Raw genomic sequence first — 17,280 nt, forward strand, 5'->3', positions numbered from 1 at the left:
GCTCCAGGGAGCAGAGGGTGACCGGCATCATCGTCTTCGTTCTCACGGGCATCTCGGTTTTCCTGGCTCCTATCCTGAAGGTAAAACATTCCAACAGAGAGCTGGGGACATGGGGATGAAAAGCTGGACCCTGCCCCATCCTGGTGACCTCCAGCGCTGGCCCTGGCCCTCTGTCCCTGTCCCTGTCCCCATCCCTGGCCCGGAGCCGCCATCCCCGGCTCAGGGCCGTGCTGGTTCCGTTCCCAGTACATCCCCATGCCGGTGCTCTACGGAGTCTTCCTCTACATGGGCGTGGCGTCGCTGAACGGCATCCAGGTGAGTGCCCTTCCTCCTTGGCTCCTCCTCCTCTTCATCCTCCTTGTCCTCCTCTTCATCCTCTTTGTCCTCTGTCATCCTCATCCTCCTTGTCCTCCTCTCCTTGTCCTCATCCTCCTCGTCCTCTGTCATCCTCATCCTCTTCATCTTCATCCTCCTCCCTCCTCCTCATTCTCCTTCTCCTCATCCTCTTTGTCTTCATCTCCTGCTTTCTCATCCTCCTCACCCCCCTCATCCTCCTCATCCTCATCCTTGTCATTCTCATCCTTGTCCTCCTTCTCCTCTTGCTCATCCTCCTCCTCCTCCTCCTCACTGGCCACAGACTGTCCCACACTGGCTCCAAAAGGAGAATTTTTACTCCAAAATTTCCACATGTGGGACAGCAGATGGGACCCAAAACCCTCTGAGAAACACCAAAAACCTGGAAATTCATTTTGGGGGGAATGAAAGAGACTTTTCCTGAGCAGCCTGAGGGGTGGGGCTGAGGATCAACCCCAGGCCTTCCTCCCCTGGCAGTTTTGGGATCAGTTCAAGCTCTTCCTACATTTTGGGGACTAAAAAAGGGTTTTTTTAGGGGTGGGGCTGAGGATTAACACAGACCTTCCTCCCCGGGCAGTTTTGGGATCGCTGCAAGCTCTTCCTGATGCCGGCCAAGCACCAGCCCGACTACGTGTTCCTGCGGCACGTCCCGCTGCGCCGCATCCACCTCTTCACCCTGGTGCAGATCGTCTGCCTGGCCGTGCTCTGGATCCTCAAATCCACCGTGGCCGCCATCATCTTCCCCGTCATGGTAATCCCATCACGATCCAGAGGGTTTCTTTGGGATTAATGTAATTTTTGGTGTGGTTCCACCATGGCTGCCATCCTCTTCCCTATCATGGTAACCCCACCCATGATCCAAAGGGGTTTTTTGGGATTTTTGGCACGGTCCCACCATCGTCTTCCCCGTCATGGTAATCCCATCATGATCCAAATGGGGTTTTTTGGGATTTAATGAAATTTTTGGCATAGTTCCACCATGGCCACCATCATCTTCTGCATCATGGGCAATGCCATCCTCGCTCCAGAGGGTTTTTTGGGGATTTAAGGGATTTTTGCCTTGGTGGTCACCACCAGATCTTGGGTTGAGCCACCTTGGACCTCTCCCCTGTCAGATCTTGGCCCTGATCCTGGTCAGGCGGCTCCTGGATTTCGTCTTCTCCCAGCACGACCTGGCCTGGATCGACAACATCATCCCCGAGAAGGAGAAGAAGAAGGAGGACGACAAGAAAAAGAAGAAAAAAGGCAACAAAGGCGACAGCAGCAGTGATGAGGAGGTGGGTGTGGGGTCACCGGGGCCTCCAGGACACCGGGGAGGGAGAATTCCCACGGAAACCTCTGGGTTTGGGATGAAGGTCTTGGACTGCTGGAGCTGTTCCAGGGCAGGAGCGGGTTGTGTGAGTGAGGGGCTCCATCTAGGGGATGTCCCAGAAGTGGAAAATCACGGCCAAAGAAAGGAAATCGGGGGATCCACCGGGATCAGGGAGACCCACCATGATCAGATAAACCCACCAGGACTGGGGAAACCCACAGGGGAAACCCACCAGGGAAACCCACCAAGAAAACCCACCAGCATCAGGGAAACCCACTGGGGAAATCCACAGGGATCAGGGAATCCCACTGGGGAATCCCACCGGGATCAGATAAACCCACCATGATCAGATAAACCCACTGGGAATCCCACCAGGAAACCCACCAGGACGGGGGAAACCCACCAGGATCAGGGAACCCCCCAGGGAAAACCCACCAGGATCAGGGAACCCCCCAGGGAAAACCCACCAGGATCAGGGAAACCCACCAGGGGAAAAACCACCACCTCCAGAGCTGCCGGAGCACCGCTCATCCCAAAGATCGCCAAGATTTCCATAAATCACCCAAAAAAATCCGGGAGTCTCGTGGGTTTTGTCACCTCCGAGCTGGTGCTGGTGGGGGTTTGTGAAAATCCTCTGAGTTTGGGATGGTTTGGAGCCCCCAAAAGCTTCTGGTGATGGAGTTTTACGGTTGGGAAGGAGCAGGTTCACCAAAAAGACTCGGAATAAATTTGGGGGGTTCATTCCAGGACCCCAGAGAGCTCCAGCTCAGTTTAACTCTTTAGCTGCTGCTGGCAGGGCTTTTCCTCTCGCTGATTGCCCCCAAAATCTGCAATTCCCGGGAGTTTTCCTCCTCCTCCCACTGCCCAGAAAGGTGGGATTGGTGATTTTGGTACAGGAACGGTGAAAATGGTGATTTTGGGACAGAAAACGTGCAATTTATGATTTTGGGATAGAAAAGGTGGAAACGGTGATTTTGGCCCAGGGGTCTGGGGGGGTTTTTGGGGTCCCTGGGCAGGGTTTCAGCTGCGTGTCCCCCCAGGAACGAGGGCCTCCACCCGGAGCTCTGCGCTCTGACTCCTCCCCGAACGGCTCGGACATGGATCGCAGGTACTGGAGACCCCCGAAATTCCGGGAACATCTTCGGGAATATCAGTTTTTATAAGGTTGATTAATAAGGTTGAATCTATAAATGATAAATTCAATTTTGTGCAGTTAGAAGAGGGAATTTCCCCCAGGTTTTGCCCCGCTGGGGTTGTTCCAATGCGGTTTCTTCCCCCTTTTGAGTTTGGTGGAAAACAAAATAATCTCGTCAGGTTTCTCCTTAAGATTGAACAAAATTCCAGTGAGCATCAGAAGGGTTAATGGATTATTCCCAAATCTGAGAGAAAGGGTAGGAAAAATGCCAAAAATATAAGCATGTAGGAACAGTCTACCAAATACTTTAATATGTGAAAAATATACATGAAAAATATATGAAAATATGTTAAAATATAGGAAAAACTGAGGAAAAACATATAGGAATAAAATATTAATATGTGAAAAATATATACGAAATATATATATTAAAAATAGGGAAAATGACAAAAATAGAAGCATGTATGAACAGTCTTGCAAATATATGAAAAATAGATGTGAAAAATATATTAAAATATAGGAAAAACAGACAAAAAATATACAGGAACAAAATATGAATGTGTGAAAAATATATACAAAATATATATATTAAAAAGAGGGAAAATGCCAAAAATAGAAGCATGTATAAACAGTCTACCAAATATATGAATATAGGAAAAATAGGTGTGAAAAATATATTAAAATATAGGAAAAACAGACGAAAAATATACAGGAACAAAATATGAATGTGTGAAAAATATATACAAAATATATATATATATTAAAAATAGGGAAAATGCCAAAAATATAAGCATGTATGGACAGTCTACCAAATATATTAATATAGGAAAAATAGATGTGAAAAATATATTAAAATATAGGAAAAACAGACAAAAAATATACAGGAACAAAATATGAATGTGTGAAAAATATATAAGAAATAGATATATTAAAAATATATAGGGAAAAAATGAAAATATATAGACAGTATAAAGAAAAAATATAGAAAATATATAGGAAAAAATATAGGAATAATATATGAATTATATAGGAAAAATATATGGAAAATATATATGGAAAATATACATGTATATATTATATGGAATAATATAAGAATATGTGAAAATTTTATAGGAATAGTATATGAATATATGAAAATTCTATGTGAATAATGTATGAATACATAAAAAATTATATGAAATACACATGAAAAATATATGGAAAATACATATGGAAAATAATATATATGGAATATATACAGAAATAATATATTAAAAAAATAGAAAATACATGGAAAATAGATGAAAATTCTATAGGAAAAATATATGAATATCTGAAAAAATAGATGAAATATATATGGAAAATAGATGAAAACTCTATGGGACTAATATATGAATACATGAAAAAATATTTGAAACACACATAAACATATATGAAAAACATATATGGAAAATAATATATATGGAATATATACAGAAATCATATATTAAAAAAATAGAAAATACATGGAAAATAGATGAAATTCTACAGGAAAAATATAGGCATATGAAAAAACAGATGAAATATATATGGAAAATATATGAAAAGTCTATAGGAATAATATATGAATACATGAAAAATTATATGAAATATATATGGAAAATAGATGAAAATTCTATAGGAAAAAGATAGGCATATGAAAAAATAGATGAAATATGTATGGAAAATATATGAAAAGTCTATAGGAATAATATATGAATATATGACAATTATATAGGAATAATATATGAAATACACACGAAAAAATACACGAAATACACATGACAAATGCATGGGAAATGGACTGAAAGCACAACAAATCTCTGACTCTCTCCCTGCTGCCCCCAGCATCACCCTGCACCTGAAGATCTCGTGCCCGTCCTCCCCCGCCTTCAACTTCTCCCGCAGCGTCTGCGCCGTGCCGCAGGTGAAGATCGAGATGGAGTCGGACTACGAGGACAGCGACACGGAGAAGGCGCCGCGGGACATGGGCAGCGAGACCACGCTGTGACCCGCGCCCGAGTTTAACTTATACATCCATAGGATTATGTATGTCCGTGTGTCTCTAGAGATAGCGCCGCGCCCGCCGGCTCAGCACAGCGACCGCGCTCGGCCGCACCACCGGATTCGGGGTCGGAGCCCCGCCGGATTTAGGGACTGAGCTCCGGTGGATTTACGGTCTGAACCCCGCTGGATTTAGGGCCCCACTCCCCGCTGGATTTCGGGTCTGAGCCCTGCTGGATTTAGGGCCTGAGCCCCGGTGGATTTAGGATCTGAGCCCCACACCCCAGTGGATTTAAGGTCCGAGCCCCACTGGTTTTAGGGTCTGAACCCTGCTGGATTTAGGGTCGGAGCCCCACTGGATTTTAGGGTCTGAGCCCCGGTGGATTTAGGGTCGCGCGCTCCGGAATTCCCTCTCTTCCCACTGGGCAAAGGCAAAGCCGCTGGTGGCGAAACGGGGCCGGAAAGGTGGGATTGGTGATTTTGGGCAAAGGAAAGGTGGAATCGGTGATTTTGGCAATGAAAGGTAGAATCGGTGATTTTGGCCCTGGAAAGGAGGAAGCTCCTGGGATGGAGAGGAGGAGGAGGAAGGAGAAGAACAGAAGGATGGGGATGAAGAGGAGGAAGCTCCTGGGATTAGGAGGAAGAGGCACAGCAGATGGAGAGGAGCAGGGGCCTGGGGAGGGGAGGAGGAGGAGCAGCTCAGGGTGATGGGTTTTGGCACCTGAGGGCAACAAAGGGCGACAGCCGGGCAGGGAATGGGGCCTTGGCTCCTGCAGGGATCAGGAACGGTTCCCGAGGGAATCGGGAATGATTCCTGAGAGAATTGGGAATGGTTTGTTCAGGGAGTCAGGGATGGTTCCTGAGGGAAGCCAGGCTGGTTTCTGCAGGGAGATGGGAACTGTGGCTGCAGCAAAGGCCCCAAATCCTCACCCTCCCCTCTGCCAGCCCCATCCCCTGCAGCCCTGGAGGAACCCCCTGAGAGGGAATCCAAGGATTCTCCCTGGAGCAATCCTCTGTCTGGAGAAAGCCATGGATTCCCTCTTAAGGAATCCTCTCCCTGGAGGAATCCCTGGCTGGAGGAATCTGAGGATCCCCCCTCAAGGATTCCTCCTGGGAGGATTCCAGGGATTCCCTCTGGCTCTGCTGCCCCGGGGCTCCGTTCCCAGTTCCCTCGCCAGCCCCTGCCCCCAGTGCTCCCAGTTCCACCCAGCGGCTCCTCCCGGTGCCCAGCGGCATTTTGGGGTCCCCGAGGGGCTCTTCCCGCCCAGGTGGGGATCCGGGCTCCCTCCAGCTTTTCCCAACCATGCCGAGGCTTTATAGGAATTTTATTTTTCTCCAGGCCCAGCCCTGGTTTGGGAGAGCTGGAATCGATTTTTTTCTCATTTTTCCTGGATGAATCCTTCTGGTTTTCCTGGATGAATCCTTCCGTTTTTCCTGGATGAATCCCGTTTCTTCCCTCCCAGAGTCCCCAGGCACCAGTTCAGCTCCGGGACTGGGACACCACTGACACAGTACTGCACTGGGCACCAGTTCAACACTGTAACTGGTCTGGACCTGACCCCTGTGAATCCCCAAATCTCACAGACTCAAAGGCTGTTTCCTCTTTAGGGCATTTCTTGGTTTGGTTCTGGCACAGCTCCGGGGACTCGAGGCAGTGCCAAACCCTGTCCTGGCAGTGCCAAACCCTGGCCCAGCAGTGCCAAACTCTGTCCTGGCAGTGCCAAACCCTGTCCTGGCAGTGCCAAACCCTGTCCCTGCAGTGCCAAACTCTGTCCCGGCAGTGCCAAACCCTGTCCTGGCAGTGCCAAACCCGGTCCTGGCAGTGCCAAACCCTGCCGGGATTCCCTCCTGTAGCTCCTGTCCCCACCCCGTGCCAGCTGCAGCGCGCTCCGGGCAGGTTTAAGGATTTAATCCAGGTTTAATTCCCTTTCTCTGCAGCGTGCTCCGGGCAGGTTTTAGGATTTAATCCAGGTTTAATTCTGTTACTCTGCAGCGTGCTCCGGGCAGGTTTAGGGATTTAATCCAGGTTTAATTCTGTTACTCTGCAGTGTTAAGGATTTAATCCAGGTTTAATTCCCTTTCTCTGCAGCGTGCTCCGGGCAGGTTTAAGGCCAGGTTTAAGGATTTAATCCCGGTTTAATCTCTCTACCCCCTGCCCAGGGCTCAGGCTGTCCCTTTTTGGGGAGGTTCCCCCCAGGTTTGGGGTTGTGCCAGGCCCAGCCCGGCGCCGCCGCGTTCACCATTTGTATTTCCCGCTGACACAACCCAATAAAAACCTCCAACCACCAGGCTGAGAGCATTGAAATATTGAAAAAAATAAATATAAAAACATAGAATTATACATACATATATAAAATTAGATATATAAATAATGATATAAAACATAACATAATTTTATTATATAATTATATCTTATGATATTTTAATATTTATATCTAATATCTATATTATATAATTACATAATTATTACAATTATATAATATACATTATTTAAAATATAGATACAATATATATAATTACCTAGAAATATAATAGATATAATTATATATAAAAATATATAATTATATAGAAATATAAAATATACATGCAATATATTAATATTTTTATATATAATTGCATATATAAATATAAAACATAATTATATAATCATATATATAATAATGTATTATATATAATATATTATTATATAATCATATAATATATAATCATATATTCTATATAATTATATAAGATATAATTATTAAAATGTAAGAATATATCATTATATATATAATAGAACCATGATAAATCATTATTATATTAATAAAACCTTTAAACCTTTACTAATAAAACAGCTTTAAAACCCGGCTTTAAAACCCAGCATTAAGAGCGAGCCCCGCTCCTTTCCCAGGACAGCTCAAGAATCGTTCCAGGGCACAAAAAGGAGTTTATTGTTTTAATTTATTATTTTTTTTTTTTTTTTTCCGCTTTATTCAGGCAGCCAGCGCTACTCCCTGGGTACTCCCCCCTCCCACACAGCCCAGCAAAGCTCCCCCACCCCGGGGCTTCTTTGGTCCCACAAAAAGCTTTTACAAAATTCCCCACCCCTTCCAAGGGCAAGAAAAGCCCGGCCTAGCTGCACTCCTGCGCAGGCCCAGGACTCAAGTATGGCTTGCATTTTTAATTTTAGTTTTATTTTTTCAAGTAATTCCTCTAGAGAAGAGCTCAAACTAAAATCCAGCACTGAGGGGGAGCTGGGAGTGCCAGGATTTGGGAATTGCATCAAATCCCAGCTCAAGCACAAAGCTGAGTGTGGGTAATCCCAGCTCAAACACAAAGCTGAGTTTGGATGATCCTGGGTCAAACAAAAACCAGGAGTTTGGATACAAAGCAGGAGGAGTGTGAATAATCCCAGCTCAAACACAAAACTGAGTGTGGGTAACCCCAGCTCAAACACAAAACTGAGTTTAGATACAAACCAAGAGGAGTGCGGATAATCCCAACCTAAAAACAAAGCAGGAGTGTGGAGAATCCCAGCTCAAAAACAAAGCAGGAGGAGTGTAGATAATCCTAGCCCAAAAACAAAACTGAGTTTGGATAATCCCAGCTCAAACATCAAGCAGGAGGAGTTTGGGTACTCCCAACTCAACCACAGAGCTGAGTTTGGGTAGTCCCAGCTCACACAGAGCTGAGTTTGGATAATCCCAGCTCAAACACCAAGCAGGAGGAGTTTGGGTAGTCCCAGCTCAGACACAAAACTGAGGTTGGGTAGTCCCAGCTCAGACACAAAGCTGAGTTTGGGTAGTCCCAGCTCAGCCACGCCTCCACGAATACCCGTGAGCTCAGGTGGGGACGAGCCCCACACGCGAGACAATAAATAACAAATCCTGTGTTTGGGCCCGGCTCTGAGGGGCCCCTCGCTAAGCCTGGCCCAGTTTAGGCAGGCAGAGCCCCGAGCTCGGGGGGTTTCAGCAGTTTCTAGGCAGCGATGGTGGTGCTCAGAGGGATCCCTCGCTAAGCCCGGCTCTGAGGGGCCCCTCGCTGAGCCCGGCTCCGTTCAGAGCCTCGAGCTCGGGGGCTTTGGGCCGTTTCTTGGCGGCGATGATGGTGTTCTTCATCAGCATGGCCACTGTCATGGGCCCCACGCCGCCGGGCACCGGCGTGATGTAACTCGCCTTCTTCCTCACCCCTGAGGGGAAAAGCCGGGTTTAAGGGCTGGGCGAGGCCACCCGGCCTGAAGCCACGCAGGCTCTGTCGGGATTAAGGATTTAGGAATGGGGCCGGGTGGTTTTTCCTTGAAAGCTGGGCCCAAAAGCACCAAAAAGCTGGGCCTAAAGGCACCAAGCAAGGCCTGGAAGCACCAAGGGTCCAAAAGGCAAAAAAAACAGGCCCAAAAGCACCAGGCCAGGCCTAAAAGCACAAAGCTCTGAAAACACCAAAAGCCAGGCCATAACGTACCAAAAAACTGGGCCTAAAAGCACAAAAAGCCAGACCTGGGATCCCCAAAAAGCTGGGCCCAAAGGCCCAAGCCAGGGCTGGAGCAGAGGCAGACGGACACGGATGCACCCCAAACTCAGGGACACAACCCAGGCTTTGTCCCCTCAGTGCCCACAAAAGCCGATCCTGAGCCTAAAGAGCCAATCCTAAGCCGAGCCTAAGGCTCTGCTCACCTTCGAAATCCACGTCCCCGACGAGCCTGGGCTGGGCCGTGAGCGGGTCCTGCACGCGGGTGAGGCCCACGTCGATCACCGCCGCGCCCTCCTTGATCATGTCGGCCGTGATCAGGTTGGGGATGCCTGGAGAGCACCCAGGGATGCCAGGATGGGATTTTGGGGTGCCTGGAGAGCACCCAGGGCTCCCAGGCTGGGATTTTGGGGTGTCTGTGCAGAGCCAGGAGCTGCACCCTGACCCTGCTGGCTTCCCTCCCACCCCACGACTCCCCGGGTTCCCCTGCCAGGTGCTGCTCCCCATCCCAAAGGCAGAACCCCCCAAAACTGCGGCGGTTTTGCCTCAACCACAGGAGCCCCCAGCCCCAGGAGCCCCCCAGGACATTCCAGGGCCAGGAGCCCCCAGCCCCAGGAGCCCCCAGCCCCGACCTGCGGCGGCCACCACGATGTCGGCGCGGATCGTGTGCTGCTTCAGCTGCTCCTTGGGCGTGTAGCGGTGCGAGATCGTCACCGTGGCGTCACCTGCGCAGACAAAGAATAATCTGGTCAAGGGGCACATTCCTACGGGGCAGGAATTCACAGCCAGCACCCTGGGACAAAAATTCATCGTGGAAAGGTAAAATAGGAACAGGTTGAGCTAAAACAGCCTCAAGCTGTGCCAGGAGAGGTTTAGGGCTGGATATCAGGAAAAAAATTCATCAGAGAGAGGTTGTAAAATATTGGAAGAGAACACCCCTCTCTCCTACCTCCGGGGCGCTCGTGGCGGCCGTCGGTGTGCAGCAGCATGGCGATGGGCATGCCCACGTTCTTGGACCTGCCCGCCACCACCACGTTCCTGCCCAGCGTGGGGATCCCTGCGGGGCACACAGCACAGCCTCACACGCTGCCCTGCAACGGGGGCACCCCAAAATCCCACCCTAGGTGGCCCTGGGAACCCTGCATGGACACCCCAAAATCCCACCTGGGAACCCTACACAGACACCCCAAAATCCCACCTGGGAACCCTGCACAGACACCCCAAAATCCCACCCTGGGAGCCCTGCACAGACACCCCAAAATCCCACCTGGGAACCCTACACAGACACCCCAAAATCCCACCCTGGGAACCCTGCACAGACACCCCAAAATCCCATCCTGAGCATCCCTGGGAGCCCTGCACGGACACCCCAAAATCCCACCTGGGAGCCCTGCACAGACACCCCAAAATTGCACCTGAGAACCCTGCACAGATACCCCAAAATCCCACCCTGGGAGCCCTGGGAGCCCTGCACAGACACCCCAAAATCCCACCCTGGCAGCCCTGCAGCTCTCCCCCGAGCTGGCATTCCCAGAACCCCAAAAGCTGCAGCAGGAGCAGCAGCAGGAGCAGCTCTCACCCGTCCTCTGGATGATCTCCCAGACGCCCCGGGGCGTGGCTGGCAGCATGGAGTCCTGGTCCAGGCACATCCTGCCCACGTTGAGCACGTGGAACCCGTCCACGTCCTTGTGTGGGCTCACGGCGTTGCAGACCCTGCGCTCGTCGATGTGCTCTGCAAGGGCAGGGGGGCCACGGTGGGCCTGCTGCCAGCTGTGCTGCCAGCTGTGCTGCCAGCTGTGCTGCCATGCCAGCTGTGCTACCAGCTGTGCTTGTGAGCCCAAGCCTGGGATGGCGCTCTGACCCTGAGCTGGAATTGGGACCCCAAACTGGAGCTGGAATTGTCACTTCAAAGAGAGCTCTGACCCTGAACTGGAATTGTCACCCCAAACTGCAACTGTCACTCTGAGCTGGAATTGCAACCCCAAACTGGAGCTGCGACCCTGTGACCCCAAAGCCTGAGCTGGAATTGTCACCCCAAACTGGAGCTCTGACCCCAAGCCTTGAGCTCGAATTGTCACCCCAAATAGGAGCTGTGACCCTGAACTCTGAACTGGAATTTCAACCCCCAGCCCGAAGCTGGAATTGCAACTCCAAATTGGAGCTGTGACCTTGAACAGGAATAGATCCCAGGCCCAGAGACTGAGCCCTGCAGCAGCTGCAGCTGAGGGGGAGGATCAGGGCAGGATTCCCCGTCCTGCAGCCCCTGGAAGCTCTGTGGGAGTGCAGGACGGGGGCTGAACTGCTCACCAGGCAGGGGAAGCTGCACCAGGAGCCCGTCCACGGCCGCATCGCTGTTGAGTTTGGCGATCAGCTCCAGCAGCTCCTCCTCGCTGATGGAGGCTGGCCTGAGGATGGTCTCGCTGCTGATCCCTGGAATCACCAAATCCACCAGGTCAGTGAGGCACAAAAGAGAGATTTTCCCAGAGTTTGTGGATTTAAATTGCTGCCTGGCTAAATCTGGGAGGTGCACGCTGAGGATGGAAGGGTTTGTGCAGCTCCCAGGCTGGAGAGACCTTCACAAGCCTTGGGATTTGTTGTTGAGGATGATTTTATGGGGCTGGTGGCCGGGGAAAGGGGGTTTGGGACCCTGCCAGAGTAGGGAGAAACCCAAGCAAAGGCTGCTGCCATGAAAATAAACCCACATAGTCTGAGAGGCCTTTCTGAACACATTAAAAAAGGGATGTTTGCCTCAAAATCTCAGCTCCAGCTGTTGAGAGCCAGGTTAAATGTCACCAGTTATTGCCCTGACCCTGAGCAGGGCCTTGGACTGCAGGATGGGGCCAGAGGGCAGCGAGGCTGCTGAACAGGGGCTGTGTCCCAGGCAGATGGGGAAAGGAGGCCAAAAATCCCCTCCAGTGCTTCTCCTGGCTGTGGGAAAGCTGAAAAACCCCAATCCTGCCCCAAAGGATCCAGCTGATCACGTCTAACCACACCTCAATACAACCGGGCAGCCACCAGAACCCAAACTCGGGGTGAAGCTGAAAACCCAGCAGGCGGGTGCATCCCAAAAAAGCTGCCAGCATCCAGGATTCCCAACCAGAGGGGCAGGAAATCTCCCACTCACCCACATCCGCCGCCGCTTTGGTTTTGTTGAGCACGTAGGAGTGGCTGGCCGGGTTCTCCCCCACCAGGACCACGCTCAGGTGGGGTCTCCTGTTGCCGGCAGCCACCCACTGCTGCACCTCGTGCCGCGCTTCCTGCCGGATCTGCCGGGCCAGTTTCCTCCCCGAGATCACCACGGCATCACCCCTGCAGGGGAAAGGCTCAGCTCTGCCAGCCCCGGGGGGATGGAGCACAGCAAGGGGAAAAGGCTCCGGCCCCGGGGCTCTGTCTGCCTTTGGCACCTCTGCAGCACCAAAGCTGGCACCAAACGGGGCAGAATCGGAATATCCGAGCTGGAAGGTGCCCACCAGGATCACACCCCAAAATCCTGCCCTGTGCAAGCCTGGGAATGTTGTGCAAGCACTGTTTGGAGCAGGGTGGGATGCTCGGGGGTCTCTGTCATACCAGAGAATGCTCGGGGGTCTCTGTCCCCCTCATACCAATAAATAATCAAGGAGGGGTGGTCTCCCTTCTAACTCAGAGGGTCCCTCTCACCCCAGTGCTGGGGGGTCTCTGTCCCTCTCATTCTGGGGGATGATTGGGGGGGGTCTCTGTCCCCTCACCCCGTTTTCTCTCCATCCCCTGACCCGGGGCTGTCTCTGTCCCCTCACCCGGGTTTATCTCCATCCCTCACCCGGGGCTGTCTCTGTCCCCTCACCCCGTTTTCTCTCCATCCCTCACCGGGGCTGTCTCTGTCCCCTCACCCCGTTTTCTCTCCATCCCTCACCGGGGCTGTCTCTGTCCCCTCACCCGGGGCTCTCTCGGTTCCCCTCACCCCGTTTTCTCTCCATCCCTCACCGGGGCTGTCTCTGTCCCCTCACCCCGTTTTCTCTCCATCCCTCTCCCGGGCTCCCGGGCCGGTCCCGCTCACTCCCGCTCCCTCACGCAAGGCGCCCGCGGGATTTCATCAGCCTGCAGCGCCCACCGCGGCCGCTGGGGGCCCGCCCGCCGCCCCCGGAGCCGCGGGGCCCGAACGGGCCGGGCCCGCCCGAACCGGGCCGGGCTCGCCCCGCGCAGCCCTCAGCGCGCCGGGCCCGGGCGGAGCGCGGCCGGCGCTGTCCCCGCCTCCCCCCCGCACACCCCCGGTGTCCCCCGGTGTCCCGGCCGTACCGGGCGGCGCTGAGCTGCAGGCGGCGGGCGCGGGGCGGCGGCGCGGCGCGGCTGAGGGCGCGGAGCGGCCGGAGCGCGGCGGCCATGGCGGGGCTGGGAGCGGCTCTGAGGGCAGCGCGGCTTCCGGCCGCTTATATAGCCGGCAGGCCCCGCCCCCCCCGCGGCGGCAGCCAATGGGGTTCGGCCAAAGGTGATTCATTCATGGATTTACCTGCGGCGGCGGGAAAGCGCCGAAATGGGGCTGGGACCCCCGAAATGGGGCTGGGACCCCCCGAAATGGGGCTGGGACCCCCAAAATGGGGCTGGGACCCCCAAAATGGGGCTGGGACCTCTAGAGACCCCTCCGAAATGGGGCTGGGACCCCCCGAAATGGGGCTGGGACCCCCGAAATGGGGCTGGGACCCCCCACAGCCCTCTCCCCATGGGGCTGGGACCCCCGAAATGGGGCTGGGAGAAGTGCCAGGCCCCAGGGTGGGCTGTCCCTGTCCTGGCCCTGGTCCTGAATAATAATACAAGAATAATAAAATAATAACAATAAAGTTCCTTCCCGCTCTTCTTTCGGAGGAAAAGGAGTTTCTCCTCTCCTTCTCCCATCCCACAAGGATTGAACACACAACACTGGGTGGGGTTTGCAGCCAGGGGGGCAGCCCTGGGCCCCTCCTGCAGCTCTTTATTGGGGCTGGGGGCAGCCCTGGTGCCTTCCTGGAGCCATTTTTGGGGCTGGGGTCTCTCCTGGAGCCATTTTTGGGGCTGGGGTCTCTCCTGGAGCCATTTTTCAGGCCTTGGGGGCCGAGGTGAAGATGCGCAGGCCGTGCATGTGCTTGATCTCCTCGCTCAGGGCCTGTGGGGCAAGCGCAGCTCAGGGCTCGGGGCAGCCCCAGCCCCACACCCAGGGCTGCTGCACCCCTAGCCCCACGGCGTCCCTGTCCCCCGTTCCTTCTCTCCCATTCCCCATCCCCATTCCCCATCCCCTCTCCCTGTTCCCCATTCCCTCTCTCCCATCCCCTCTCCCATCCCCTGTCCCATCCCCTCTCCCCATTCCCTCTCCCGTCCCCTCTCCCTGTCCCCTCTCCCGTCCCCTCTCCCGTCCCCGTCCCCCACCTGTGTCACCATCCTGTGCTGCTGCACCGGCCGCTTCTCCCGGAACTCCTCCGACTCCACGTGGATCTCGTACATGTCGCCGCAGCCCCCTGCCCACCCGGCCCAATTAACGCTCATTAATGCCAATTAAAGTCCAGGTTTCAGCACCCTCACGCTCCTGCCCCGGCTGGGGGTCCCCGCAGCCCAGGGGGGGCTGGAGACTGACGGGGCTCCCCCTAAAAACGGGGCTTGGGCAGCCATGAACGGCTTTGGGGCAATAATGAGAGAGCTTAGGGCAACCAAGAGTGGGTTTGGGGCTGTAATGAGCGGGTTTAGGAGCACAGGAGCGGGTTTAGGCACACAGGAGGGGTTTAGGAGCACAAAGAGCAGGTTTAGGCACACAAGAGCAGTTTAGGAGCGGGTTTAGGATCACAAAGAGCAGGTTTAGGAGCACAGGAGGGGTTTAGGAGCACAAAGAGCAGGTTTAGGCACACAAGACCAGTTTAGGATCACAAAGAGCAGGTTTAGGTGCGGGTTTAGGAGCACAGGAGCAGTTTAGGAGTGGGTTTAGGATCACAAAGAGCAGGTTTAGGCACACAGGACAGGTTTAGGAGCGGGTTTAGGCTCACAGAAGCAGGTTTAGGAGCGGGTTTAGGATCACAAGGAGCGGGCTTAGGATCACAAGGAGCGGGTTTAGGAGCAGGTTCAGCCCGTACCTGAGATATCCACCACCTTGATGGCCGAGGCGTGCGGGAACTTCTCCCGCAGCAGCTGCGCCAGGCGCGACTCCCCGTCCGTGCCCGAGGCCAGACCCCGCCAGCCGCGGCAGCGCAGCCAGAGCTGGGGACAGAAACGGCCCTGAGGGACCCCGAAACACCCCGGGAACGGGGGAGGGAAGGGAAGGGAAGGGAAGGGAAGGGAAGGGAAGGGAAGGGAAGGGAAGGGAAGGGAAGGGGAAGGGGAAGGGGAAGGGGAAGGTGCCGGTACTGGAGGGGGCAGAAGAAGTTGTGGCAAACCGGGAGATGGAATTGAACCGGGAGATGGAATTGAACCGGGAGATGGGACTGAACCGGGAGGAGGAGAAGTGCTGGGAACGGGAGCTGCCCTCACCGGAGGATCGGGGGCTGGGGCGCGGCGGTTTTGGGGTTCCCTGTGCCCGGGGGACATCGGGAGGAGCGGAAGCACCGGGAGCGGTACCGGGAAAAGGGGAACACCGGGAAAGGGCGGGGAAGAGGGCCCGGACAGCGGGAGGGGGAGCGGGCCGCGGTTACCGACACCGGGGAGACACAGAGAGGGACGGGGACAGAGGGACAGAGGGACACCGACAGAGGGACTCGAACCCGCCGCTCACTCACCGGGGCCCGGCTCAGCCCCGCCGCCGCCATGCCGGGGGCGTGCCCGGGTCACCTCCGCCTCAGCCAATCAGAGCGCGCCGCTGGCAGAAGGGGCGGGGCCAGCGCCGCTGCAGCGCCCCCCGGTGGCTCGGAGGACCTGGGGGGGGGGGGGCCGGTGCCACCCCAAGGGCGCCCCAAAAAATCCCGACTGACCCCAAAAAAAAACCCTCTTAACCCTATAAAGGGTCCCTAACTGACCCCAAAAGAACCCCAACTGACCCCAAAAAACCCCATCGTGATCCCCCCAAAAAAACCCCCTCCTGACCCCAAAAAAACCCCCTCTTAACCCTATAAAGGGTCCCTAACTGACCCCAAAAGAACCCCAACTGACCCCAAAAAACCCCCATCGTGATCCCCAAAAAAAAAACCCCTCCTGACCCCAAAAAAACCCCAACGTGACCCCAAAAAAGACCCCTCTTAACCCCATAAAGGGTCCCCTCCTGCCCCCACAAAAAGTCCCATCCTGACCCCACAAAGGGACCTCTCCTGACCCCACGAAAGGTCCCCTCCGTACCCAGAGGAGTCTCCATACCCAAAACCCCAAAACCCCAAAAACCCCAATCCCAAAAAGTCCCCAAAACCCCCAAAAACCCCAAAACCCCAAAAACCCCAAAACCCCCAAAACCCCAAAACCCCAATCCCACAGGAACTGCAGCCGAGCCTCGTGTTGAGTGCAAAAAATAAATATAAAATTTATTAAAACACCCACAATATTTTAAAGGTATCGGGAATAATAACACAGCCCAACTCAGAATCAAATACGAATGAAAAATAAACAACACCAGAACAAAAAAAAAAACCAAAAAACGAAAGCAAAACTGGGGGGGAAGGATCCAAACTTGCCATTTTTAGGAATCCTAAAAAATAAATTTATTGAAACACTGGGGGAAAGCAAAGGAGGGCAAAGGGGAAAAACAACACAAAAAGGGAAAAACGATACAAAATAAAATAATCGGCATCAATTTCCCGTCCTAGGAGTATCTACAGTTTAATTACACGTTAATTAATTCATTCATTAATTAATCCTATTGCCTTGAGACGTGGGAAAAATTCTATCGCTCCTCGATCCGCCCCCAAAACTTCATTTCAAGTAACCCCAGTGCGAGCCCAGCCAGAAATCCTAAAGGGATTTGGGATCCCCGCGGTGCCTCCCCGCAGCTGCCACCGCCCCAAAATAAACCCCAAACAGCCCCAAAAATATCCCAAAATAAATCCCAAAAAGCGCCAGAATAACCCCAAAAATATCCCCAAAATAAATCCCAAAATAAATCCCAAACAGCGCCGGAACA

At 53.0% G+C, this 17,280-nt stretch overlaps 3 protein-coding genes across 8 annotated transcripts in view; 1 reads left to right on the forward strand and 2 right to left on the reverse strand.

Annotated features, from left to right (window-relative positions):
- The window catches only part of SLC4A5 (solute carrier family 4 member 5), a 52,987-nt gene extending 45,897 nt beyond the window's left edge, over nucleotides 1-7,090 (forward strand). For 4 of the 5 annotated variants that reach the window (XM_032752449.3, XM_072917799.1, XM_072917800.1 and 1 more), the window contains 7 exons: nucleotides 8-80; nucleotides 247-315; nucleotides 932-1,105; nucleotides 1,470-1,631; nucleotides 2,707-2,774; nucleotides 4,647-6,718; nucleotides 6,829-7,090. In XM_032752449.3, coding sequence (XP_032608340.3) covers nucleotides 8-80; nucleotides 247-315; nucleotides 932-1,105; nucleotides 1,470-1,631; nucleotides 2,707-2,774; nucleotides 4,647-4,809 — 709 coding nt within the window. In that variant the 3' untranslated portion in view covers nucleotides 4,810-6,718; nucleotides 6,829-7,090. The remainder of the gene's footprint in view (nucleotides 1-7; nucleotides 81-246; nucleotides 316-931; nucleotides 1,106-1,469; nucleotides 1,632-2,706; nucleotides 2,775-4,646; nucleotides 6,719-6,828) is intronic. The other variant, XM_072917801.1, reaches the window with a different exon arrangement.
- A 503-nt stretch (nucleotides 7,091-7,593) lies between these two features.
- On the reverse strand, nucleotides 7,594-13,771 carry MTHFD2 (methylenetetrahydrofolate dehydrogenase (NADP+ dependent) 2, methenyltetrahydrofolate cyclohydrolase). The gene is made up of 8 exons (XM_072917809.1): nucleotides 13,518-13,771; nucleotides 12,370-12,554; nucleotides 11,553-11,675; nucleotides 10,825-10,977; nucleotides 10,195-10,302; nucleotides 9,878-9,970; nucleotides 9,452-9,577; nucleotides 7,594-8,970 (listed from the first exon to the last, which is right to left on the reverse strand). Exons 1-8 carry the CDS (start codon nucleotides 13,601-13,603, stop codon nucleotides 8,780-8,782), a joined length of 1,065 nt encoding a protein of 354 aa, XP_072773910.1. The 5' UTR covers nucleotides 13,604-13,771; the 3' UTR covers nucleotides 7,594-8,779.
- Nucleotides 13,772-14,140: 369 nt separating this feature from the next.
- Nucleotides 14,141-16,077, reverse strand: BOLA3 (bolA family member 3). Of its 2 annotated transcripts, none has more exons than XM_030289932.4 (4): nucleotides 15,953-16,077; nucleotides 15,314-15,437; nucleotides 14,619-14,707; nucleotides 14,141-14,358 (listed from the first exon to the last, which is right to left on the reverse strand). In XM_030289932.4, exons 1-4 carry the CDS (start codon nucleotides 15,980-15,982, stop codon nucleotides 14,293-14,295), a joined length of 309 nt encoding a protein of 102 aa, XP_030145792.1. In that variant the 5' UTR covers nucleotides 15,983-16,077; the 3' UTR covers nucleotides 14,141-14,292. The 2 variants fall into 2 exon arrangements, with proteins under 2 accessions (XP_030145792.1, XP_072773833.1); XM_072917732.1 differs by lacking the exon at nucleotides 15,953-16,077 and adding an exon at nucleotides 15,708-15,859.
- Between the last annotated feature and the right edge of the window lie 1,203 nt (nucleotides 16,078-17,280).

This window comes from Taeniopygia guttata, chromosome 22 (assembly GCF_048771995.1).
Source record: "Taeniopygia guttata chromosome 22, bTaeGut7.mat, whole genome shotgun sequence".
NCBI classification, from domain to species: domain Eukaryota; kingdom Metazoa; phylum Chordata; class Aves; order Passeriformes; family Estrildidae; genus Taeniopygia; species Taeniopygia guttata.